At 42.3% G+C, this 26,999-nt stretch overlaps 1 protein-coding gene across 8 annotated transcripts in view; it reads right to left on the bottom strand.

Annotated features, from left to right (window-relative positions):
- MAJIN (membrane anchored junction protein) overlaps positions 1-26,999 on the bottom strand; it is an 801,090-nt gene that overhangs the window by 625,951 nt on the left and 148,140 nt on the right. For all 8 annotated transcript variants that reach the window (XM_078660571.1, XM_078660573.1, XM_078660568.1 and 5 more), the window contains one exon: positions 18,494-18,539. In XM_078660571.1, the coding sequence (XP_078516697.1) occupies positions 18,494-18,539 (46 nt within the window). The remainder of the gene's footprint in view (positions 1-18,493; positions 18,540-26,999) is intronic.

The following is a 26,999-nucleotide window of genomic DNA, read 5'->3' as shown; positions in this document are numbered from 1 at the left end:
AATAAATTAAATATGTAAATTTATTAATTGGTAGTAATAATTAATTAATTGGTAATTAAATAATATATGTTAATTATTTACAATTTAATTGGTAATTAATTTAATTTAATTGATTAATTGCTAATTATGTAAATTAAAATAATGTCTTTTCTGTAGCGGGTTGTGGGTTTATAGGGGAATAGGGTGGGAAGTAATTTAATTATAATAAATTAAATATGTAAATTTATTAATTGGTAGTAATAATTAATTAATTGGTAATTAAATAATATATGTTAATTATTTACAATTTAATTGGTAATTAATTTAATTTAATTGATTAATTGCTAATTATGTTAAATTAAAGGGGTATTTTTAGGGTTCAGGGTCAGTTTTCAGTTTTTGGGCAAAGGGGTATTTTTAGGGTTCAGGGTCAGTTTTCAGTTTTTGGGTAAAGGGGTATTTTTAGGGTTCAGGGTCAGTTTTCAGTTTTTGGGTAAAGGGGTATTTTTAGGGTTCAGGGTCAGTTTTCAGTTTTTGGGCAAAGGGGTATTTTTAGGGTTCAGGGTCAGTTTTCAGTTTTTGGGCAAAGGGGTATTTTTAGGGTTCAGGGTCAGTTTTCAGTTTTTGGGTAAAGGGGTATTTTTAGGGTTCAGGGTCAGTTTTCAGTTTTTAGGCAAAGGGGTATTTTTAGGGTTCAGGGTCAGTTTTCAGTTTTTGGGCAAAGGGGTATTTTTAGAGTTCAGGGTCAGTTTTCAGTTTTTGGGTAAAGGGGTATTTTTAGGGTTCAGGGTCAGTTTTCAGTTTTTGGGTAAAGGGGTATTTTTAGGGTTCAGGGTCAGTTTTCAGTTTTTGGGTAAAGGGGTATTTTTAGGGTTCAGGGTCAGTTTTCAGTTTTTGGGTAAAGGGGTATTTTTAGGGTTCAGGGTCAGTTTTCAGTTTTTGGGCAAAGGGGTATTTTTAGGGTTCAGGGTCAGTTTTCAGTTTTTGGGTAAAGGGGTATTTTTAGGGTTCAGGGTCAGTTTTCAGTTTTTGGGTAAAGTGGTATTTTTAGGGTTCAGGGTCAGTTTTCAGTTTTTGGGTAAAGGGGTATTTTTAGGGTTCAGGGTCAGTTTTGGGTTTTTGGGGTACATATACAATATTGCCTATTATTTAATTAAATTTTGTTACTATATATATATGTTTTAAGAAATATGATGAAAAAAAATAATTTTTTTACTTTCATTAATTATTTAATTATTAAAAGTTATTTTAAGTATTGTTAATTATATTTTAGTAATTAATTTTTTATATTAATGTAATTAAACATTGTTTTTAGTAAAGTCGATATTTTTAACAACGATATTTTTGTAAACGATATTTTGTACTCGATATTTTTGTACTTACCTGTTTGTAGATAGAAACTCGATATTTTGACTGTCGATATTTTCTCAACGATATTTTGGGTAGTCGATATTCTTTCAGTCGATATTCTTTCAGTGATCCTATGAAAAGTATGGCAGAAGTCTTTTCCAGCCCACAGATGAACAGCGGAGTAGTCTTTGGGTGTGGAACCTTTTTGGACAAACCTATCGGGACCTAATGAGCAACTTGGTACAGGTACTGTACATTTAGAATTATTCAACGGGGTGACGTAACCCAATATGGATTATTGTTTGATAACATTCATATGTTAGGTGACATAGTGCTACAAGGGTAAACATCCTTTACAACGCAACTTTTACGACGCAGTGCTGTTACAACGCAGGTTTTACTACGCATACCATTACAACGCATTACACTGGGGGGAGCTCTAGGATAGGGAATAAGTTTAATTTACTATCCAACACCTTCCCTAGTGTCCACGGGGACCGGAGTTGGAATAGTAAATTAAACTATTCACTATCCAGCACCCCCAAGTGTAATGCTTGTAATGGTATGCGTAGTAAAACCTGCGTTGTAACAGCATGCGTGGTAAAAGCATGCGTTGTAATGTCATACATTCGCTACAAGGATACTGCTCAGGAGATGCCCCTTTCCCGATATCGATAATGCAATACGGGGGTAGGTATCAATTCTACATATAGAATCATTGACAAGGAGAATAGTTCAGTGGGTCATAGTAGTTGTTCTTTGTGTTTTGCAGGGGGGAGTAGAGCAGTTCACCTCCTTAAGGTGCCCATGAAGGTTGTGAAGAGTCGCATCTTTTTTCTTGCAGTAGAATTCTTTTCTTTTACAGGTAGAGTTGATGATGATGTAGCTGTTCATGTAGATATAATGTGGTGACTTACATTAGGGAATAGAGCTAGGCAGGAGAAAGCTCATCATTGTTGGTTTGTCGTTTCAGATCTCCCTTCCTGCTGTTCCCTTCCTTCCCTGCCCTCGCTTGATTCTTCCCTTGCCCACGGCTATTATAGCATTCGGGGTTTGGATAGATCAGGTGGCCCCCATTGAGCATCACGCTGATCACGAGGACTGTGAGGATAACAGAATATCCGACCCACGATACAGCGTCCTCCTGGTCAGCGGGCGCTGAATATGGCCACTCTTTTTTAAAAAAAATATTTTTATTGACAACACGGCAATGGAGACAAAATACAGATACAGAACATTCAGAGGGAGGAAAGCATTGGCAAAATAAAATAATGGCAGAATATATGAATCGGTTTGTAGACAGCGAGAACACCATAAAGGGGAATCAATGACAATGACAGTGGAGCAGAGATAGCAATCTGACAGAATATAACTAATATCGTTAGGATACATTTAATTTAACATTTTATAAAAAGTTTCCCCATATCTTTTCAAATTTCCTTAACGACTGTACCCCTCTAAACTTGGTCAGGGCAGCCTTCATAGAATGTATTTCATTGACCAACGACCACCATTCCAAAACGTGAGGAGGTTTAGGGGAGATCCATACTCGAGCTATAGTTAATTTTGCGCAAGACATTAGTATAGTAACTAGGTTCTGCTCAGAAGAGGAAAAGGGGTGAATATCTAATAATATCAGAGGAGCCGACAGTGATGGTGGTTTGCTCAGTTTCATTTTCAAGACCTTGTCTAATGCTGACCAAAACTTCTTCAACAAAGGGCAAGAAAAAAACATATGTTCTAAGTCAGCCCCATCTAAGTCGCACTTGGGGCACTTAGTACGATCGCTATAGGCAGCATTTAACGACCATTTAGAAATTACTTCGGGAGTGTAATAAAGCAAACAGGTGGTTTTAAACTGTTGTAGCCTTAAAGTTGAAGAGCGTACAAGATTGTTCAGATTGGAAAGAAAGTGAGCGATCTGGTTATAGGTTACATTGTGCCCCATCTTCAAGCTCCATTTCTCCACTAGTTTAGAGCAGTCTCCTGTCTTATAGGTGTTTAATCATTTATAACTTTTACTTATTAAAGACTTAGTCGGCGGTGAGTAAAAGCAATCCCAAATATCAGAGTCTGAAAGTTCTGAGATTTTCCTCTTACGTATTAAAAAGTCATGGATTTGGATATATTGAAACATCATTGAGTCGGTAAGTTTAAATACATGTTTAAGTGCCCCAAAATCTAGGAAACCTTCAGACCCGTAAAGATCCCCCAAGGTTTTAATTCCATGAGTGGACCATTTATTTGCCCTGCCATCGTTAAAAATCCCAGGGAGACCTGGATTTCCCCACAATTGTAGTCTGGGATGAAAAAAAGAAGTGTGGCAAAAAGTCAAGATATTGAACCAGATTTTTGCAGAATCTCTGGCAGTCTTAAATTTGACCCTTTTGTAATAGTTTGGGTCGTTTAATCTTAACAAAAACATTATGGAGTCCGAGTTGAGCATAAGGATATGGAAAAAAAATTGAGTATCAGAATTCAGCAAGGAGCGCAGCCAGCCTATAAAAGTGGACCAAAAATATAATTTAAAGTCTGGGAAATTAAGTCCCCCTGCCTCTACTGTCCCTTTTAATAGCGTCAAGGATCTACGAACCTTTTTGTATCCCCAAATAAAACTGCTAAATAAACCATCTAGCTTCTTAAAAAAAGAGTTTTGAAGTGCTAAAGGTATAGAACGAAATAAGTACAGGAATTTAGGAAGCACTTTCATTTTGATAAAGTTGATTCTACTTATGATGTTTAAGGGAAGTTTATGCCATTTCTTCAGTGACGAAGCGGTAGATTTTAATAGAGCATCGTAGTTTACGGGAATGATGTCGCAGATTTTAGACGAGATTTTAACCCCCAGATAATTAGCAACCTTACATATACCAGTAATAATTCCTTGTGGTTTGTGGTTCACAACTATTTGTGTTTTATTGATATTTAGTTTGTATCCTGAAACAGCACCGAATCTGCTGGCTTCGATATTGATACCCTCTAGTGCCTGGGATACATCTGTAGAATATATGGCAATATCATCCGCATATGCGGTAATTTTCAATGAAAAAGGGCTATGTCTAAACGGTACGATACGCGATTGGAGCTGGAGGGCAGATAAAAAGGGTTCCATTGGTAGGGCAAAGAGCAGGGGTGATAAAGGACACCCCTGCCGAGTGCCACAAGAGATGGGGAATACCGAAGAAGTTTGCCCAGCATAGCTGATACTCGCCGTGGGTCTGTCATATAGTGCTTTTATCCAGCTAACGAAGGGGTCCCCGAATCCCATGAAAGACAGAGCTGACCAGAGGTAGTCCCATCCCACTCAGTCGAAAGCCTTCTCGGCGTCTAGTAAGATCATGCCGAGTGGGATGGACTCCGTCTCGGCTATATCAAAAGCAGTAATAGCTGTATTTATGTGAGCCGTGGTGTCTCTGCCTATGACAAATCCATGCTGCTGTGGATTTACTATTTTCGGGATATATGGTGCTAATCGATTATGTGGACACTCTTGATGATGTTTTAGCTGCCTTAGCTCTAGTACAGACGGCGTTGGTTGCCTCTAGGCAGGCGACAGCAGACTTACGAAACAGACTAGATAACATTCAGAGGAATCCTTTCAACGCAGAGGCCTCGGTTGCCACCCCGCCTAGTTCAGTGGTGGTGGAAATGCCTGTGACTATTCCGTTGGCTAACCCTGAACGATTTAAGGGGGACTCAGGTTCGGTTCAGGTGTTTCTTACGCAGGTAATGCTGCATTTTTCTTGTAAACCACGGTCTTTTCCTACCAATCAGGCCAAGGTTGTGTTCCTTATCTCTTACTTCCCAGGAGACGCAGCCCAATGGGTGGTGCCTCTGATCCACCGAGATGACCCTATCATACATGATTGGGAAGCTTTCAGGGATGAGTTCATCAAGGTCTTTGATCGTAGGGCAGACTCATACACAGCTGCTAGATCTCCGACAAGGTCATCAGGATATTTGGACCTACTTAAATTCTTTTAGAAGACTTGTTACGGAAACTAAGTGGCCTGAGGCCAAGCAAGCCTCTTTGTTCCAACAGGGATTACATGAGGACATGAAGGACATTATAGCGCAGATCGATCCCCAGCCGGTTACATGTGAGGATTTGATCAACTTGGTTTTGAGACTGGACCATAGGCAAAGGGAACGTAAGGAGGATCATAAAGGAAGAGGGAGAACAGTCCCCTCGTATGTGCATCAGAAACCTGCAGACAATAGCCATACTACTAGCTCTGAGCCCATGGATATAGGGGCGGTTAGAGCCGCCTTAACCAACACTGAGAAAGAGCAACGTCGTAGGCAAGGGCTTTGTTTATATTTTGGCAAAAAAGGGCATTTTGTTCGGGAATGCCCTGTGAAACCCAAGATGTCCAGGTTTCGTGTCAACAGAGGGGCAACCGCAGCTATAGATAAAACGCCGGAAAACTAGAGGACTCTAAGGTGAACTAAGGGGTTCCTTGGAGTCAGGTTTGCATCCCTTCCTTGTTGAATCATATGGTGGGTTCTCAGCATCTGTTTATTGAAATCCTGTTGCTGGTGCAGGCAAAATGGATAACATTGCATGCCATGGTAGACTCGGGGGCAACAGGTATGTTTATGGATTTGGAAGAGCGAAGAGAGTAGGGGTTTGTTTGATCCCCAGAGAGACAAGTGAGGAAATCTATGCTGTAGATGGGAGGAAATTGGACATAGGCCCCATTCGGTACCTCACTGAAGAGATGGAAATGCTGTTTGGATGCCATACAGAAAAGGTCAAGTTCAGCATAATTAAGGCACCTCAATATGGTATCATATTGGGTATCCCCTGGTTGAGACGTCACAATCCTGAGCTAGATTGGGGTACAGGCACAATCACGTTGAATTCCTCATATTGCTGGGAACATTGTTATGAGGTTAACAAGAGGCCTTCATCTGCTTTAGCTTGCGGGGTGCATGTGGCTACTGCCGCAGAGAAAGAAGTCCAACTGCCTGTGGTATACAAAGAATATCAAGAGGTTTTTGACGAAATACAAGCGGAGGTTCTTCCTCCTTATCGACAGTACGACTGTCAAATAGATCTCGTCCCTGGTGCTGTGGTTCCGACCGGACGCCTGTATGCGTTGACTGAACCCGAGAATGTGTACTTGAGGGACTATCTGAACAAACTCTTAGAGCTAGGTTTCATACGTCCTTCCAAGTCCCCGGCGGCCTCTCCTCTTTTCTTCATTCCCAACGCCAATGGGGAACTGAGGGCATGTGTGGACTTTAGGGTGTTAAACGCCGTAACAGTAAAGAAAAGATATCCCCTTCCCTTGATTAATGTGTTACTGGAACAAGTCAAGAAAGCCACCATCTACACTAAGCTGGATCTAAAGAGTGCAAATCATTTAGTGAGAATGAGAAGAGGGGATGAATGGAAGACCGCGTTTAAGACCAGGTATGGTCTGTTTGAATATTTGGTAATGCCATTCGGGCTCTGCAATGCCCCAGCAGCATTCCAATACTTCCTAAATGATGTGCTGAGAGAAATCCTAGGCCATTATGTGGTCGTTTACATTGATGATATTCTCATCTACTCCGAAACTGAGGAACTGCACATTCATCATGTTAAGTCAGTTTTACAAATCCTACATAAGCATAGCTTGTACTGTAAATTGAGCAAGTGCGACTTTCATGTGACCACGGTGGAATTATTGGGGGTCATGCTCAGCCCCTATGGCCAAGAGATGGCAAGATCCGAGCTGTGAAAGAGTGGCCTGTACCTCCGAACGTAAGGGATGTGCAATGCTTCATCGGCTTTGCTAATTTTTACAGGCGGTTCATCAAGCAGTTCTCACAAGTGTTCGCCCCCATCACACACCTGTTGAGGAAGGCACAGCCTTTTGCCTGGAATCAAGAAGCCCAAGAAGCATTTGAGGCATTGAAGGAAGCCTTTGTGTCTGCTCCAGTGCTTGCCCATCCAAATCCGGACAAACCTTATATCGTTGAGGCAGACGCATCCGATGCAGCGCTGGGAGCCATACTTTCACAAAGGCATGAATTGACTGGACAATTACATCCAGTAGCGTACATGTCCAGGAAATTGAATGGGGCGGAGTGCAACTATTGTATCGCCGAAAAAGAACTTCTGGCTATAAAGGTTGCATTCACGGAATGGAGGCATTTCCTTATGGGAGCCAGACATATGGTTACAGTATATACAGACCACCGAAACCTCCAATTTATGACAGCCGCTAGACACCTCACACCAAGGCAGCTTAGGTGGATGCTTTTCTTTTCGGAGTTTCACTTTGCCATAACGTTCCGACCTGGGGCGGAGAACAGGAAGGCAGATGCACTCACGCGCCAATCCTCCACCAAGAATACTAAGGCCAAAGTGGAGAATGCTATCATCGACCCAGCCAAGATGGTGTGCGTCATACAGTTGTATGACGATCCATCGGGAACACTGCCATCGCGCGACTTCACATCGCGGCAATTTCACTGCAACGGTATCCACACCGGCCGTTTTTTCACCGCACGTCGTTGCGACGCCAATGCGGGCCTGTCATTGGATCGCGCGGCGTCCATACATCGCTCGACATGACAACGCGATGTTGGAGGCCACACTTTTAAAAATCATCTCAGCCAATGGGTTGGTGGGGGTTGAGGGGTATATATGGTCCTGCTCACCGTGTCTGCAGCATTTGTGCCTGTGTCGTGACCCTGTGCCTGTGTTGTGACTTTGAATTCGGTAAGTGTCCACTGTTGCCCTTGTATTTCGTGGCGTTCTGCCCTCTGTTTTCATCGGTTTTTGTGCTGTTGTGCCCTCTGTTGCCCTCGTATTTCGTGTCCTTCTGCCATCTGTTTCCCTCGTTTTTGCGTGTCCTTCTGCCATCTGTTTCCCTCGTTTTTCGTGCTCTTGTGCCCTCTGTTGCCCTTGTATTTCGTTGCCTTCTCCCTCGTTGTAGCGTGCTCTTCTACCCTCTGTTTTCCTAGTTTTCCGTGCTCTTGTGCCCTCTGTTGCAAGTTCTGCAAGAGGAAACTCATCACACAGGACGAATGTGATGGCCTAGTGTAAAGGAACCAGAGCACCAAAATTAGGCTTCTCAAAATGAAAGGGACATTAAAACAACTTCACGCGCACCATACTGTGTACTATGCCATCTTTAAGCTCAACCAAGAACGCACAAGTGCCTGTTGCTATCCACAGTAAACAACATGGTAGACCGCAGCATTAGACTGCAGCCACAGGCACGAAACTATAAGGAAACTCCAGATGTATGTGAATGATACTCCGGTCCGGTAGAATGGAAGCCGTGCATTTCATGGAGTAGGGTTAAATAGGCAGTAAATAGCTCAGGGCCCCATTTAAACAGCCTCTGATAAGCCAATACGTAGCACTTCCTACCAATCACACAAAGATGCTTGGGTATATAGCAATGCCGAAGCTCACCCGTACGTCCCCGTAGGTGCCCTACATCAGAGTCAAACAAGATATGTGAGGGGTCAGCTCTGTTTTCCTCGTTTTTTGTGCTGTTGTTCCCTCTGTTGCCCTCGTATTTCGTGTCCTTCTGCACTCTGTTTTCATCGTTTTTTGTGCTGTTGTGCCCTCTGTTGCCCTCCTATTTCGTGTCCTTCTGCCATCTGTTCCCCTCGTTTTTCGTGCTCTTGTGCCCTCTGTTGCCCTTGTATTTCGTTGCCTTCTCCCTCGTTGTAGCGTGCCCTTCTGCCCTTTGTTTTCCTAGTTTTCCGTGCTCTTGTGCCCTCTGTTGCAAGTGCTGCAAGAGGAAACTCATCACACAGGATGAATGTGATGGCCTAGTGTAAAGGAACCAGAGCCCCAAAATTAGGCTTCTCAAAATGAAAGGGACATTTAAACCACTTCCCAATATTTCTGACCTTTAGTTGCCTCTTCAAGTCCCCATCATCTCGTCCAGAGTCATCATATTTAACTTCACGTGCACCATACTGTGTACTATGCCATCTTTAACCCCTTCGACGCTCATGACGAGCCCAGCTCGTCATGGAGTTTCCATTGGTTTCAATGGAAATTACATGGGAATCAACAAATAGGCTTAGCATCCAAGTGGTTAAGCTCAACCGAAAACGCACAAGTGCCTGTTGCTATCCACAGTTAACAACATGGTCAAATCCCCCCCAAAAAACGCTCACAAAAAAGCTCACGAGCTAATAAAAATAAATGGGAAACAGACAAAAAAAGCCAATTACAAAGCGGGCTAACAAACTAACAAAAATAAAGGGAAAGGGGTAGACAAACCCAAAAGAAAAAACGCTCACATATGTATATAGACGGAAACAATTACAAAACGGGCTAACATATAGCTTGACGGATAGCTCTGCCGACTTTGGTGTTGTCAGCCAGGGTTCAAGCCTCCTATCAACAACCTCAAAGTGCAGCGCTACATAACATTTTTATTAATGTATTAGGTTATGATGGATGGGCTCATGAATGGATGGCGGATGGATGAATGCATGGATGGGTGGACGAATGGATGGTGGGTGGATGAATGGGTGACTGTATGGATGGATGCATGGATGGGTGGACGAATGGATGGCGGATGGATGAATGCATGGATGGGTGGACTGCTGCAAGAGGAAACTCATCACACAGGATGAATGTGATGGCCTAGGGTAAAGGAACCAGAGCCCCAAAATTAGGCTTCTCAAAATGAAAGGGACATTTAGGTGCCCTACATCAGAGTCAAACAAGATATGTGAGGGGTCAGCTCTGTTTTCCTCGTTTTTTGTGCTGTTGTGCCCTCTGTTGCAATGTTATATAGCGTGAACTTTGCCCTGAAGGTGTTAGAGCGTTTTACATAATAACCAGTTGCAAAACATAAGGACTTAGGATTACATGCGTTACATAAAAGATACAATTAGAATAAAATTGCAAATGTATAGTTATCTTTATATACATAGGAAAGGGATATGAATGTGAATGGTAGAGTGCAAAGTTCTACTGCATATACTAGTGATTACACTGATCTTTATATACATAAAAGCCGACTTATATTTAGAGGGGTCTGAGGGGGATGCAGTGGGTGGGTGGATGCATGGTGGGTGGATGCATGGTGGATGGGTGCATGATGGATGCGTGGATGGATGCATGAATGGATGAATGGGTGGATGGGTGTGTTGTTGGGTGGATGGGTTGGTGAAAGTCATTCCCAGTTTAAAACAACGACACAGGTTCAGTAATGGTATTTCGGCCAAAGTATGGCGAAGCTACTGTCACATGCGTATTTTATCCACCTAAGTAATAATGCCACCGCCAACCTGATTTTGTTACTTGCTGTTACAGAGTTTGAAATTTAACGGAGGTGCTAGGCAAGCAAAGATTTTGAGTTTCTCCGCTAAGTGCAGCAGCGTTGCAGAAAAGGTAATAAATGTCCGGCGTTACTTTAAGAGTGAAGCAATGTGATTTTTTTGCCAATTACATATGTTGTGGCAAAACTAATATTTGTCCACTTTTGATCCCACCCATAATTGTGTTTTGTTTTTGATGAAATAAATTACTTTTTTTTCTATTTCATTAGCAGTACTGTATGCATTTAGTGACCGGCATTATGAAAAAAGCTTTTTGTTTTAGATTAATTTTTAAAAAGCATGTTTATGTTTTGTTCAAATGTCTTTCTTATCATCGGTACAATGCATTTTTTTGGGGGGTTCCTACTGAAATGTTCTTGGATGGGTTGGTGGCTGGATGGGTTGGTGGTTGGGTTGGTGGATGGGTTGGTGGATTGCATAAATTGGCCTAACCCTGACAACATAAAATTGTTTGGCGAAGCAACTGCCAAATGTGTATTTGATACACCTAAGTAATAATGCCACCGCAAACCTAACTTTGTTACTTGCTGTTGCAGAGTTGTAAAGTTCACGGAGGTGCAAGGCAAGCAAAGATTTGGAGTTTCTCCGCTAAGTGCAGCAGAGTAGCACAAAAGGTAAACAATGTCTGTTGTTACTTAAAGGGTCAATCAATGTGATTTGTTGACAAATTAGATATGCTGTGCTATAATAAAAATGTGTCCATTTTCTTTCCCACGCAAAAAAATTGTTTGATTACTAATCAAATGAAAGGCTTTTTGTTTTGTTTTATTAGCAGTACTGTATGCATTTAGTGACCGGCATTATCGAAAATCTTTTTATTTTTTTAATTTTAAAAATGCATGTTTATGTTTTGTCCATACATCAAATGTCTTTCGGATCAACGCTACAGGTACATTAATGTTAATTTGTCCTAACTATGACGACACCAAATAGTTTGAAGAAGCAACTGTCAAATGCGTATTTGATACACCTAAGTAATAATAACACAGCAAACCTAATTTTGTTACTTGCTGTTGCAGAGTTGTAAAGTTAACGGAGGTGCAAGGCAAGCAAAGATTTGGAGTTTCTCCGCTAAGTGCAGCAGAGTAGCACAAAAGGTAAACAATGTCTGTTGTTACTTAAAGGGTCAATCAATGTGATTTGTTGACAAATCAGATATGCTGTGCTATAATAAAAATGTGTCCATTTTTTTCCCCACGCAAAAAATGTGTTTGGTTATTAATCAATTAAAAGGCTTTTAATTTAAATTGTATTTAGTGACCGGCATTATGGAAAAAACATTTTTTTTACATTTTAAAAATGCATGCTTATGTTTTGTTCCTACATCAAATGTCTTTCTTATCATCTCTAAAAGGCATGTTTTTGGGGTGCTCCTACAGCAAATGTCTTTCTTACCACTTTCCCTATGTCTTTCTTATCATTTTGGTAATGCTTTATTTTTTTCTACAGCAAATGTCTGATCCAAAGATGGCGAAATATATCACCTCAAGCAGAGGAAACCGTCTACTGAAACACAGCGGTTATAAATACTGTAAAGAGAGAAATTCTGAGCCACGGGGTCATTGGAAGTGTGTGAAATATTATTCAAGCGATTGCAGAGGACAAGCGGTTACTCTGGGTGAGTCTGTTTTAAGAAGCACAGAGCATAACCACTCGGCCTCTGCAACTGCTATTGAAGTACGAGAAGCGATAAATGAAATGAAAGTGATTGCAGGCAACTCCAATGACCCTTGTGGTGCCATTTTAAGGGAGGTATCCCAAAACATTACTGAACATGTGGCTAGTAGTATGCCTGCCATCCTCAACTTACGTAGAATGATCCAACGTCAGAAACACGCAAAGGACCCAAAACGCGTGGCACCACAAACTTTTGGGGATATTAAAATTCCTGTAGAACTCAGTGTTACCGTTTCCAATGAACCGTTTCTTATGTATGACAATGAAAATTGTCAAAAGCGCAATATAATATTTAGCACCCCCCCGCAATCTCAACCGCTTGCAGAGCAGTGATGTGTGGATGATGGATGGGACCTTTAAAAGCACGCCCACCCCTTTCACCCAAATCTACACCATTCACAGGTACGTTAACGACATTATAGTCCCTTTAGTCTACAGTTTACTACCAGACAAACAATTTTCAACGTATACTGAGTTTTTGTCAGTCTTAAAAGTCAAAATCCCAAACAAAAGTCAGAGAAAAGAAATCATGGACTTTGAATTACCCATGATAAATTCTATAAATAAATTGTACATCGATACCCAAATACAAGGATGTTTTTTCCACTTTTCTCAGGCTATTTGGCGTAAAATTAAAAAAACATCCCTTATTGAGGATTATGTGTCTGATAGTAAACTCCAGTTTGAGCTTAAAAAACTTTCTGGACTTTGCTTTGTTCCTCCTAATAGTGTAGACGAATACTACACATCGATTACACAGTCTGAATATTTTTTGGTAAACGAAGAAAAATTGGCACCAATATTAAATTATTTTGAAGACACATGGATTGGGCATCTAAGCAGGTCGGGTTGCCGGAGGAAACCACGTTTTCTTGTGGACTGGTGGAACTGCTACTCGGCCTGCTTAGAGGGAGGAGCAAAAACAAACAATGCCATAGAGGGTTGGCACAACTCTTTGAACAAAAGTATTGGAAAACCGCACCCTAATTTCTACAGTTTTCTTGAGATTTTGCAAAAGGAGCAAAGTTACCAGGAAATGCGCATCTCACAGTGTTTAGCCGGTAATCTACATCCTCGTTTTTCTCAGCGTTCAAAGGAAATGTCTGCCCGAATTGTGGAAGTATTACAACTTTTCACCTTGTCTGTGCCGTGTGACTACATATCTTCCATCGCACACGTACTTACTTCCTTTGGGTAAAAAAATTGTCCCTTGCTGTTGTGTACCATAATCCGATCTGTACATTGGACACCCTATCTTCTTTACATTTTTTGTGGGATATGTACCACCCTTAATTTGTCAATGGGTTGTGTTCTTGTTTGTGTGTGTTATTTCTATATGCTAGTAAATACCTATTCATCTTTTAAGTATTTTGTATTAATGCAATGCTAAGCAAATAATAAGTGTTTGTTTTCAATGCAATGTAGAGAAAATAAAAAGCTCCAGACTTGTTTGAGTATTTGGCATTAATGCAATGTAAAGAAAATAAAAATGTTCAAAGGTGTTCTTTTGTATGTGTCTTCATTTCCGCATGGGTCAAGGGTAATTTCACAATGCATGTTGTATGTCCATGCGCGCTCACTCACACCCCATATGCCTGCTCCCCTCCCCCGTCCCCATTTGCGAGCCTGAGCATCCATCCACCTGCCATGCATTCACCCACCCATCCATGCATCCATCCATACACCCATCCATACACCCAGGCATCCATCCATCCATCAATCCATCCATCCGCAATGCATTCACCCACCCATCCATGCCTCCATCCGCCATGCATTCATCCACCCATCCATGCATCCATCCATACACCCATCCATGCATCCATCCATACACCCATCCATGCATCCATCTATACACCCATCCATGCATACACCCATGCATCCATCCATCCATCCATCCACCCGCCATGCATTCATCCACCCCACCCATCCATGCATCCATCCATACACCCATACACATATGATTTGGCACCTGCTTCTTACATATTTAGATCTGCGAGGCTGAGCATTTTCTTGTCGACACATCTCATGTCGACACTTCTCATTAATATTAAGTAATATTCACCTGTCTCTTATAAATACTTACATCTGCGCCATTATAACATATCTTGTAATATCACTGTAACTACATAAAAAGTAAATATAGCGCTGACATTTTAAGTGTGGCAACTTGATAGGAGGCTCGAACCTTGGTTAACAGCACTAAAGTCGGCAGAGCTAGCCGTCAGACCACACGTCCTGCTTTCATGAAATCATCGTTTCTGAAATATTGGCACGTGCTTCTTGGCACCTGTTTCTTCTTAAATCTTGCACACCTTTCATGAAATCATCGTTTCTTAAATATTGTCACGTCCTTCTGCCCTCTGTTTCCTGCTTTCATGAAATCATCGTCGTCCTTCTGCCCATCCATTCCCCACCCATCGTTTCAGTGCACCTGTTTCTTCTTAAATCTTGCACACCTTTCATGAAATCATCGTTTCTTGTTATCCCGTTTCACCCATCCATGTTAGGCCGTTTCCGTGTATATCTGTTATTTGTACGAAAAGCCCACTTTCTTCTTTCTTTCATTGTTTACATGTTATTTTTATGAAAAGCCCACTTTCTTCTTTCTTTCATTGTTATCCCGTTTCACCCATCCATGTTAGGATGTTTCCGTGTCTACATGTTATTTTTATGAAAAGCCCACTTTCTTCTTTCTTTCATTTTCCGTGCGTTGTAATGGCATTTTAACATCGCGTGCCTTGTAATTGCATGCGATGTTAATGCCATCGCGCCGTTGTTGCATGCGCACTAAAAGGCTGCGATGTGAACGAGCATGCGATGTAAACATCGCACCGCGATGTATTTACATCGATGTAATTGGTGTTTCCCGCGTCATACAGCCCGACGCATTCCTGAAAGGAATCCTTAAGGGAATCAACACCTTTTATTGGAAAACATGGCTACAGAGCCACAGAGAATGGCAGTTCAAGGAGGGATTTCCTGTAAACCAAGGAAGGCTTTTGGTCCCTACAGTCCCCCTTCGCAAACAAGTGTACCAATGGTGTCATTGCTCTCCTACTGCGGGTCATATGGGAGTGGAGAAGACGGTGGAACACATAAATCGACGATGTTGGTGGTCATCTCTGAGGTCTGATGTTAAGGAATGGGTATCAAAGTGTGAGGTCTGTGCTTCAGTCACAGCGGATCATCGTCGGCCTGCAGTGTTACTGCAACCTCTACCCACTCCTTCCGTTCCGTGGGAGCGCATATCACTGGATTTTGTGGTAGCTCTGCCCAAGGACCAGGGGTGTACAACAATATTGGTGGTGATCGATTACCTGACAAAGATGGGGCATTTTGTGGCATGTCAACAGGTGCCCACGGCAGGGCAACTAGCGCGTTTGTTGATGGTACACATTGTGCGGCTGCATGGACTGCCTGCTGTTATCGTTTCTGACAGGAGTTCTCAATTTACAGCCCTGTTCTGGAAAGCTTGGTGTTCTTCCCTGCATATCAAGACAGCCTTGTCCACCAGCTTCCACCCCCAGACAGATGGGCAAACGGAGCCTCTCAATCAGACCTTAAAGCAGTTCTTGAGATATTACTTGGATCATAGCAAGGAAAACTGGGTGGACTATTTGTGGCTTGCCGAAGTGGCATACAACAATGCTACCCATAGTGCCACGCAGGTGTCTCCCTTTTATTGTACCTATGGGTGCCATCCTCGTTTCCTTCCTTTTCTTCATCCCATAAAGGAGGACAAAGTACCTGAGGCGGCAAAGAGAGTTTCACACATCAAGGACACCCTAGCGAAAGCACAAGCTAATCTCAAGGCCTCAAAGGTGGCTTACAAACGCGCAGTCGATAAGCACAGACGTCAGGTGGGGGATCTTGTGTGGTTGTCGACCAGAAACATCAGATTTCGGAGACACAGTGTGTTTAACCCTTACATCGGTCCATATCCCATTGAGAAGTGCGTCAATCCTGTGGCTATGAAGCTGAGGCTGCCAAAACACCTGCGGATCCATCCGGTGTTCCATGTGTCCCTGCTGAAGCCATCTTTGTCATTGGTGAGGAGACTACCTCCGCCTCTTGTGGTACAAGATGGGTTGGAGTATGAGGTAAAGAGTATTCTGGACTCAAGATGGCAGGGGTGCAGCCTTCGTTATCTGGTTGCATGGAAGGGGTATGGCCCTGAGGAGAATACGTGGGAACCTGCGGCGTGTGTTCATGCTCCTCGTTTGGTGGCGTTGTTCCATAAAAGGTACCCACAGCGCCCTGGCCCTTTGAGGCGCTCTCAGTGAGGGGGGATGTACTGTTAAGTCCGTTAGATGAGTGCCTCGTATTCCGGAGTTTGCGGCGGTCGGAATGAGAAATGGACGAAAAGACTACGTATCCCAGAAGCCTTAGCTACGACCCGGAAGTGAGAGGTTTCATATAGGATTACACTGCCAGCAGCCGGTGTCGGATATTTTGTATCGGCGGCCGGGTAGAGGAGTTCTGCTTCAGCTCTGAGGATTCTTGGTTCCTGTGAATAGGAGCGCTTCCAGACCTTTTCTCCTAGTGAACTTCGTGGCATTACGAAGTTCGGCAATTGCGGGGTATTTTTCCCTGACCTTGGTCCTCCGTTGGCGAGTCCTGTTAGACTCATGCGGAGGATGATTTTGGTGAAGTTATTGTGATTCTCGTTTGTGTCTGCCTTGCCCTCCGTTGGACGAGCCTGCTTTTATACGGCTCATGCGGAGGACGATCTGTGTTACACAATTGAGGACGTACTTTATTTGCACCTCGTTTTTGCCCTCCGTTGGAGAGCCTGATTTCTCAAGGCTATTGCGGAAGACGATATTATATATATATATCGTTGGTGGCATAAAACCTGGATTGGTGTTTTGGTCCTCTGTTGGCGAACCTGTGGCTTGCGGTTCATGCGGAGGACCTTTATGAAAAGTATGGCAGAAGTCTTTTCCAGCCCACAGATGAACAGCTGAGTAGTCTTTGGGTGTGGAACGTTTTTGGACAAACCTATCGGGACATAATGAGCAACTTGGTACAGGTACTGTACATTTAGAATTATTCAAAGGGGTGACGTAACCCAATATGGATTATTGTTTGATAACATTCATATGTTAGGTGACATAGTGCTACAAGGATACTGCTCAGGAGATGCCCCTTTCCCGATATCGATAATGCAATACGGGGGTAGGTATCAATTCTACATATAGAAACATTGACAAGGAGAATAGTACAGTGGGGCATAGTAGTTGTTCTTTGTGTTTTGCAGGGGGAGTAGAGCAGTTCACCTCCTTAAGGTGCCCATGAAGGTTGTGAAGAGTCGTATCTTTTTTCTTGCAGTAGAATTCTTTTCTTTTACAGGTAGAGTTGATGATGATGTAGCTGTTCATGTAGATATAATGTGGTGACTTACATTAGGGAATAGGGCTAGGCAGGAGAAAGCTCATCATTGTTGGTTTGTCGTTTCAGATCTCCCTTCCTGCTGTTCCCTTCCTTCCCTGCCCTCGCTTGATCCTTCCATTGCCCACGGCTATTATAGCATTCGGGGTTTGGATAGATCAGGAGGTGGCCCCCATTGAGCATCACGCTGATCCCGAGGACTGTGAGGATACACAACCTGAATCCCTGTGTTACAAGTACCCAACTCAATGGCCCGTGGGTATCACATGACTGGTGAGTAGGCCTTGTTGGATTTCAAATGTGTGACCACTAATTCACTCACGGATAAGCATCCTTTCGACTTAGAGGTCTAAATTACCAACAAATCTTTACAATGTATCCGCACTCAGTCACCATAGCTTTATGAAGTACTAAGTGCTGACTCAATACATGTTTCTTCACTCTGACTTCAAATGACTATTAGAAAAATTATTCTTTCAACTTTTCAGCATCCGAGTATACCTTCATCGAGCATATGAGGCTCTATAAACCTGGTAATATTTAAGACACTCTAAACCAGTAAAGGCTCTAAACCACAAATGCAGTGGCAGGAAAAATAGCGTAAAGATAGTGCTTAAGATTTTGATTTGGTATACAAAGGGTAAAATACGTCTCTTCTGACACTACACAGTTGGTGATTGGTTGAGGAAGGTGTCTTTCTCACCATGTGTGCAGCTGGGAAAGCATTAGTATACATCAGATTATTCGTTTCACGCCAGGGGCTAAAGAAAAACATGCATTTTACCTCAAGTTCCTTGACAATGCTTTCCTTATTTTCAACTTCCTCACCACTGACATGGATTAAAAAAAATATCATTCATTAGCTGGGATCTCAAAAACAGCTTCTGTCAAAAAGACTACATTGTTTGAAATCGCTGGAGCACATATTACATACTTCACAGTGCATTAAACTCAATTCTGACATAGTGCGGGAGCAAACACAGAACAACCCAATTATTATACAAGTGAGGTACTGTACTGGTACTGTTATGATAATTGTTAGGACTGAGAAATCCAACAGCCCATCAATAACAGCTGGAGTTTCCATGTTTTCTGAGAATTTGCCTGGGCAGTGTCTCTGTGTACAGAAAGATCAAATCTTTTTTATGCACCTGGATAGTAGGTGTGTGAGGATGTGTGTGTGTGTGTGTGAGAGAGAGAGAGAGAGAGAGAGAGAGAGAGAGAGAGAGAGAGAGAGAGAGAGAGAGAGAGAGAGAGAGAGAGAGAGAGAGAGAGAGAGAGAGAGAGATGCATGCCTCTAGTGAGATCAATCGAACCTGTATATTAATTATTCTGAGGTGGAGGTGTTAATTACAGTATGTTTTGTAATATGCCTAGGAGAGAACATCTAATTAGAGATAAGGTGCTTCATCACGAATGCCCACGTATTTTGAAAGGTCATAATACACCTGCCATTTATCGGTGCAGTATTAGACCTCTGAATTCCATTTGTCAGGTTGAGACATATCAATTGTAGTTGGAGTTTGCGTATCCGATTTCCTCATGTTTTGCCTCTTTTCGACTCTTATTTGCACCCAAACCAGGGCCTAAATATACGATTTTCTCCCTGTGAGATGAGATATCCGTATCACATGGGTCTTCCCTAATTGGGGCACCCTGTTTCCTCCCATGCTGACTGGTGTACTGCGATTAGATGTGAGAAACATGAAGCGTGTAGGATTGTTACTTGTGTGTTAAGCAATAATTGAGGCTCACTGAACTCAATATACAGCAAGTTCAACTGCTCCCATCCTGATCTGCGTTTTTATTCCTACATTATTAGTATGCTTTCTAAATTTATACAACGTGCAGTATTTGCACTATATGCAAAATGCTGGAACACTTTTTAAATATAACCCTTTTGTAAGTTATTTTTTTAAAGCAAACATATTCATATGAGACTATGTTCTGTCTTTTTTTAAATGAAAGCCACTTAACTAAATCAGTCATTATACAGTATTTTCAAATTAAAACACCACGACACAAATACAATTTAAATGAAGAAATAAAGCAGTTGTTTCTACGCTTAGGGGTCCGCCCGCCATCCTGTCGGAATTCGGGACCACCCGCCATAAGGGCGGGGGTCCCGTGGGGGGTATTAGGATGTGCCCGCCACAGTGGCGGGCACATCCTGCATTTTTAGCATTGTGGCGGGCGGTGCTCTCTGCACCGCCCGCCACAATGCTAAAAATGCATTTCAGCATTTGCATTAACAAAGCGGCAGGCACCGCGCGGTGCCTGCCGCTTTGTTAATGCAAATGAAGGGGGGGTACCACAGGTACCCCCGTGTGCAACCCCACCTATACTTCACTCTGGGGGCCTGCAGGGGACCCCCAGAGTGAAGACCGTATGCCTTTCCGTGGCGCATCGCCGCCGCGGAAAGGCACCTAAATACAACCATCATAATATGGCTGGCGGTGTCTGATAGACACCGCCACCATATTATTCCTTTTCCGCCCCGGCCACAAGGCGACCGGGGCGGAAAAGCGGCGGACGGTCTTTCCGTCCGCCGAGGTCCCCCCAGCCATATTAATATGGCGCGGGGGGAAACGAGTGTGGATGTCGGGCGGATTGCCCCCGCCAGGCTGCCGGTGCCTACCGCCAGCCTGGCGGGGGCAATCCGCCCGACATCATAATGGGTCCCCTAGTCTTCAATCCAAGTGAAAACGGTCAATGCCACATTTAAAATTCTCCCATCATGCAAAACACGGCCAGGTTGATTTTGAACGTCACATAGAGAAAAGAGATATAAAATCCAAACCAAGATTATGTTCCTTATTCAAAATCATTAATAAACACAGTGAAAACAGCCATGATACAGAAATTGGATTGCAATTATTTTATTCCAAGTCCATTTTCCGATTTTCTCTGAAAATCGTAAATGGTCAAATAGAGAAGCAACCTCCTCCCCAGTCCTCAGAGGTGAGAATTTTGAAGCAATGGGCAAGTACAGTAATTTAATAAATGTAAAGATATGATGCTGGGGCGGGATCGAACGAAAGGTAAGTGTTCTCCCTATCCCCAAGTGCCTCTACAATGTGGATTCCTGCAGGACGATCGCCCAAAGCACAATCTTACAGCAGGAATCCCCACTAGACACCAGGGATCGGATGCATTTCGTGGTAGGAGCCCCCCTTCCCGTTCCCTGGCATGGGATTCAGCTCCCAATACGAGTATGAGGAGTTGGTATCTTTTAACAGAATTTTGTAATTTGGTTTTGTTGAGTTTCCGATGATTATTCCCTTATTTGCACAAATCTCCAAGATCTTCCTCCCCAATGAGCCTTCTGTGACAAAATGGGTATAGCTTTCCGGCATAGCTAAAGGTCGCTAGATTTGGATCGAATGATGGAACAGTGAGATCACATAGAAGATAAAAGAAGAACAAGTATTCCCCAGTCATGACTCAAATCAGTAACCTTCCAGTCGTCTAATGTTTTCTTTGAGTCCTTGAGAAGAAATTCAGTTTGTGTCTTTTGCTGGCATATTGTTCAGGATTTCCCCCCTTGTTGTCCACTGGTGTGGCAAACATTTGTTATTTGTTTGTTTACCATTTACTCTTTAATTGTGTGGCTTTTATGGTTTGCTGCATTGGAAATCTAACACTCTCAATTATTTTCTCCCTCTGCAGTGCAACACAGGTTTTTGAATATGCTCTCGGTAGGTGCGGCCTGCTATGGATTTGTTTGTGCCAGAGAAGAAGTTCAGTTTTTATTGTATTTTTCGTATCTTTGTACTGTGTGTTGGTAGTTTTTTTTTTTATATGTTGCTCCTTGCCGTGTGCGTTTTTGAGTCTGTGGTGGTGTTAGTTCCTGGATCTGCTTCTGTATCTACCTACTTTTTGTTGCAGGTGAGTCACTGGCGTGTACAGTTTGTTTTATAACTGGTATTGCTGTCATTTCACAAACGCCTTCCCATTATGAAATTATACAAAGATACCGAAACATTCATAAAAGAAGTCCAACAAATAAAGTCCAAAAAGTAGGGGTGTCGAAAATTAAATCCAAAGGGATTTAATCACATAAATGTGCAGTGAATTCAATGATACTTGTGAATATGTCATCAAAACAAAAGTCACCAAAAGATGATACAGTACCCAGGTGAAGTAAAGAAAAAGTGAAAAATACACTGCCATACCAGAATAACACAATAAAAGTTCAAGAGACCGTGGTCAGAAGGTAGCGTCTGAGAGATACAGACTCACAAAGATTGTAGTCTAAAACATCATATATAAGGTGGCATATTAGCTAAACAGAGACAAGAGACCAGAGTCAATGTCACAGACATTGTATCGAACCTCCAAAACGTGCACATGCCGAAAATTGTAAAGAAATCGTTAATAAGCCACAAATTTAAAAATAGTGATTGGTCATGCTGGTGGATAAATCTTACCACGCAATGTGATGTATGTGGTAATCCCATGTTAAAAATCTTCAGATTATCAGTTCATCAGGTATTTTAGAGAACTAAATTTAAAAATGAAAACTGATCCATATAATTCCTTTCCAAAATATGAAAAGACCAAATGCAAAGTACAAGAGGGAGACTTACTAGTGCATGCTAGGGTGTAACCATGCTTGTGATATAGATTCAAAACGATCTCCAATGTCAAAATCTTTCCTCCACTAAGTATACTCAGACAACAAGCTCCATAATTGTGGGCGTGTAGTCCAGGAGTTCAAAAATATCTGGGTAGCACTCCGTTTTTCATTACAACATCTTCACCAGTTTTTTTACTCAAATCATCCAACAGTTACATCATGTGGCGTGCTCACTTTTAGCGTGCCAAGCCCAAACAGCACGTGCTTGAACAGAACAACTTTATTTTGGGGCTTCTCTTTGCCCCAAAGACAGTGGCAACAGCCTCTTTTTTGATGTGTATTTGCATCCAATTATCTTTAATTCAACAATTCTTTTCCTCTTCTTTTAAGTTACTTCTATTTTTTGTACTCTGTTTTCATTTACTCATTTTTATACTCACTTAAATCCTTCAAAAAGTCATGCAAGGCAAATGCCAATTTTTCGTAATTTCTCATGTTCAAGAATGCACGCAGAAAACACCATTCATCTTGTTCGTCACTAGCAGTTTATTCCAGCGCAATGCATTTCGGACCCCCACGGGTCCTTCATCAGGGGTAACTGTAAATAACAACAAAAACATCCTTATAAATACTTTCCCTCCACATATTTACTAAAATATTACAAAGCTTCAAAGATCTAAATGACACGTAAACTAACATTCCTAGATGGCTCAGTAGAAATCTCATCCCCCCTCTCTATCCACCTTCTCTCTACCATATCTCACCCTCTTACAAACTTACGAACACTCTTCAACTGTTTATACACCTTGTTTCCTTCCATTAACCCCTCTGCGCGTACCTGCTCAACAGTAGTCATCCTCGTGTTTCCATCTTCCCAGCGGATTCTACGTTATCCACTAACCCCTCCTTTCCTTTTAACTTTTGTTGAAGAGTGTTCGTAAGTTTGTAAGAGGGCGAGATACGGTAGAGAGAAGGCGGATAGAGAGGGGGGATGAGATTTCTACTGAGCCATCTAGGAATGTTAGTTTACGTGTCATTTAGATCTTTGAAGCTTTGTAATATTTTAGTAAATATGTGGAGGGAAAGTATTTATAAGGATGTTTTTGTTGTTATTTACAGTTACCCCTGACGAAGGACCCGTGGGGGTCCGAAATGCATTGGGCTGGAATAAACTGCTAGTGACGAACAAGATGAATGGTGTTTTCTGCATGCATTCTTGAACATGAGAAATTACGAAAAATTGGCATTTACCTTGCATGACTTTTTGAAGGACTTAAATGAGCATAAAAATGAGTAAATGAAAACAGAGTACAAAAAATAGAAGTAACTTAAAAGAAGAGGAAAAGAATTGTTGAATTAAAGATAATTGGATGCAAATGCACATCAAAAAAGAGGCTGTCGCCACTGTCTTTGGGGCAAAGAGAAGCTCCAAAATAACGTTGTTCCGTGTAGTCCAGGAGCCCACAGTAAGTTCCCACCTATGGCTGTGCATATACAAGCCACTGAGTCAGTCCGAGTCATGCATAAAATATAAGTAAAAGGCAGTACAGTCATAACACAAAACAAATCTGAATCCTACCCATACACGGCAATTCATTCCACGGTTAGTATAGCGAACGATACAGCGAAACGAGACACCGACCAGTCCTCGTGTTTAAAGGAGTGTATAGGAAATAAGTAAAGGACTAGCAATATAGCCATATAAAGTCTCCCCAAGATGTTCGGCCATCTTGTTACAGTGTTATGAAGCTCCATGTTTCAAACTACGTCTACGGGTATTATTTCTATATATTTACATATATATGGCCTGGAAAGAAGATAACAATCCTTACATGGATAAGGCTGTGCTTTGGTGTCGCTTTATAGACGACCTATTCATCTTGTGAGATAGGAAATAACAGAGCTGGAGGAGTTCATAATGAGACTGCATAATAATGAGGTGAAAATCAAGTTTACAGCACTGTGAGTAAGACACATTGTGAATTTTTGGATGTGAATCTGGATGTGCAAGATGGAGATTTGGTCTCAACCATCCATAGAAGAGCCATGGCTACCAACTCTATTCTACATGCCAATAGTGGACACCCAACGGCATTGAAGTGAAGTATTCCGTACAGCCAAATGCTACGAGCGAAAAGAATCTGCTCAACAGAGGAACGACTAACAAAAGAACTAAAGGGAATGACAGAAGGATCCATTTAGCGGGATTACCCGAGAAATGTGTTACGGGATGCTCAAGAAAGAATTAGCAAAAAGACACGAGCAGAAGTACTTTATCCAACCAAAGGAGATAAAGAAGAAAACGAAAAACAAAAGGGAAACAGAGGGACCTTTGACTACAACCCAGTACATCCAACGATAAAGAAAATATTAAAGAAAAATTGGAGTATACTGCGAAAGGAAAATCTAATCATAGATGTGGTGGACCAAAACCCCGGAATAACTTTTTTTTAAAACAAATCACTGGGAGATCTTTTAACAAGGAGTTATTTGGAAGTAACTAGGGAAAATAGCTGGGTAACAAGCAGCATAAAATGTTTCACAAAATGTAGTTCGTGTAGAGCTTGACAATTTGGAATCGATCAAAAGTCGTTTAAAACATTAGGTGGGGAGAGAACGATCCAAGGAAGAATTATTTGTGAGACAGAATTCATAGTATATGTACTCAAATATAGTTGCAATAAATACTACGTGGACAGCACCATCAACAAATTTACACTACGAATATTACAACATATAAGGGCTATCAAAAATGGAGATATGAGTTACCCGATGGCGAATCATTTAGAAAAAGTGCATAATAGCTCACTGAAAGTTTTTAGTTATTTTGGAATCAAACATATACCCAAAAACAGTAGTGGAGGGAACAGGGAGCAGAGACTGAGTAGAGCAGAATCAAAATTAATAATTATGATGGGCACAGAAATTCCTGCAGGACAAAACACAATACCCACTGAGTGAGTCCACTGCGCCAAGGGAGCCACTCACAGCTGAGGTATGGTATGGCACCCCTTGCCAAAGCACTCCCTCTCCCCTTTTTGGGGAAGGATCCAGTATGTAGGCCTTGGAGTCTCAGAGACCCCTCTGAGAGAGTCCACATGCGTAAAGGGAGCCTCTCGCAACAGAGATAAGGAAGTGATACCACTTTCCCTGGGATCACAGCTTACTGGACTTTGGACGTTGCCTTGACTCGTCTACCGGTTTGTGTCCCCGTCACCCTTCCCCTCCTTTTCCCATGCTGTGTCTCTCACCCTCCCCTCCTCTTTCCCGCCTACATTATCTGTCTACTTCCCCTGCTCCAACCCCCCTCCCCTGAATCTCTCACCTTGCCTGCTTTTCCCCTTACGTATTTGTGCTTATTGTTTATCTCGACCTTACAAGTAATTATGTTGCCATGCTCTAAGAACTATGTAACCTTTGTAACAATGTAACCTGTAACTATGATCTGATGCTCATGTAAAGCGCTCTGATACCTCCGGGCCTAGCCAACGCTATATATAACTTTTTTAAATAAATAAATTAAAAAAAGATGCGGAATTATATGTACACTTGTAACCATCGAGGATAGCCCTTTCCTAATCAGTCATGCGACTCACATTAAGAAACAAGAAGAAGAGATAAATGAAGAGCAGAGAAAAATAACTCTCTCCTCCTGGGCAAACAATCGACCTCAGAGACAATCATAATACACAATTTTTTTAAATATAGAATCCGAAAAAGTTGTGAAAACTCCACTTTGTAAAAATGAAATACTTCCCTACAGGGTTTGGTAGGCTAAAGGACATGGGGGAAATTATATATTATAGCAAGAGAAGGATACAATAAAAGGAATACACATGTTCACAATGGTTGCCACACACACACACCCACGCATCAAGACTGTACAAAATCATTCAGATACAGGGCGACCTAGCCATCTTTGCACTCTTCCTGACCACAGCACCCTCATGTTCATCCATGCAACCACATGGAGCACTGCTTTCAGATAGCCCTTTGCGACCAGTTCTTCAAGAGTTACCCAACATTTTCACAGCTCTTCACTAGAATTACTCTCTTAAGTTCCTAAATTCTTGCTTCTTCTGTTCAGACTGCATTGGTATACAGCTTTAACCCCTTGCCTGCGGGGCTAATTCCCCCGCTGTGCTGGGGGGCGGGGGGCGCGCACAGCGCCCCGGTGCCCATGATGAGCTCTGCTCGTCATGAGCCACGCTGGCCGTGTGCTCATGACGAGCTGAGCTCGTCACGCCACACCCGTTTCTTTAGAACGCTCAGCACAGCGGGGGAATTAGTCCTGCGTGCGAGCGTTGTGGCCGTTATGACGAGCTCAGCTCGTCATGAGCACACTGCCACCGTGGCTCATGACGAGCTGAGCTCGTCATGAGCATGGGAGGGGTTAAAACTCTCATAGCCTTACAAAACTTGGTGTGTCCCATTTATCCACGGTATTCTTTTTCTTAATTGTGTCTTTCACACAGATGCTGGTTCCTTTGGTTCCTCGCTTTAGATTAAACTACCTCTTGCAAACCACCAGTCTCTACATTTGCTTTCTTCTCCAGTCCTCCTTTCCAATATCTATATCAATCATCCACACAGGACTAAACACACTATTTAGCCTACTGACCCTGTTCATCTACAAAGACAAGGGCCCCATGGTGGAATAAGATATTTCTACTCTTCAAAAACTCTTTCCAATTCTTCAAACTGGACTCGG

Source organism: Lissotriton helveticus, chromosome 9, assembly GCF_964261635.1.
Source record: "Lissotriton helveticus chromosome 9, aLisHel1.1, whole genome shotgun sequence".
Lineage (NCBI taxonomy): Eukaryota > Metazoa > Chordata > Amphibia > Caudata > Salamandridae > Lissotriton > Lissotriton helveticus.
The sequence above is the reverse complement of the archived record's forward strand: the minus strand, read 5'-3'. Positions and strand labels throughout refer to the sequence as shown.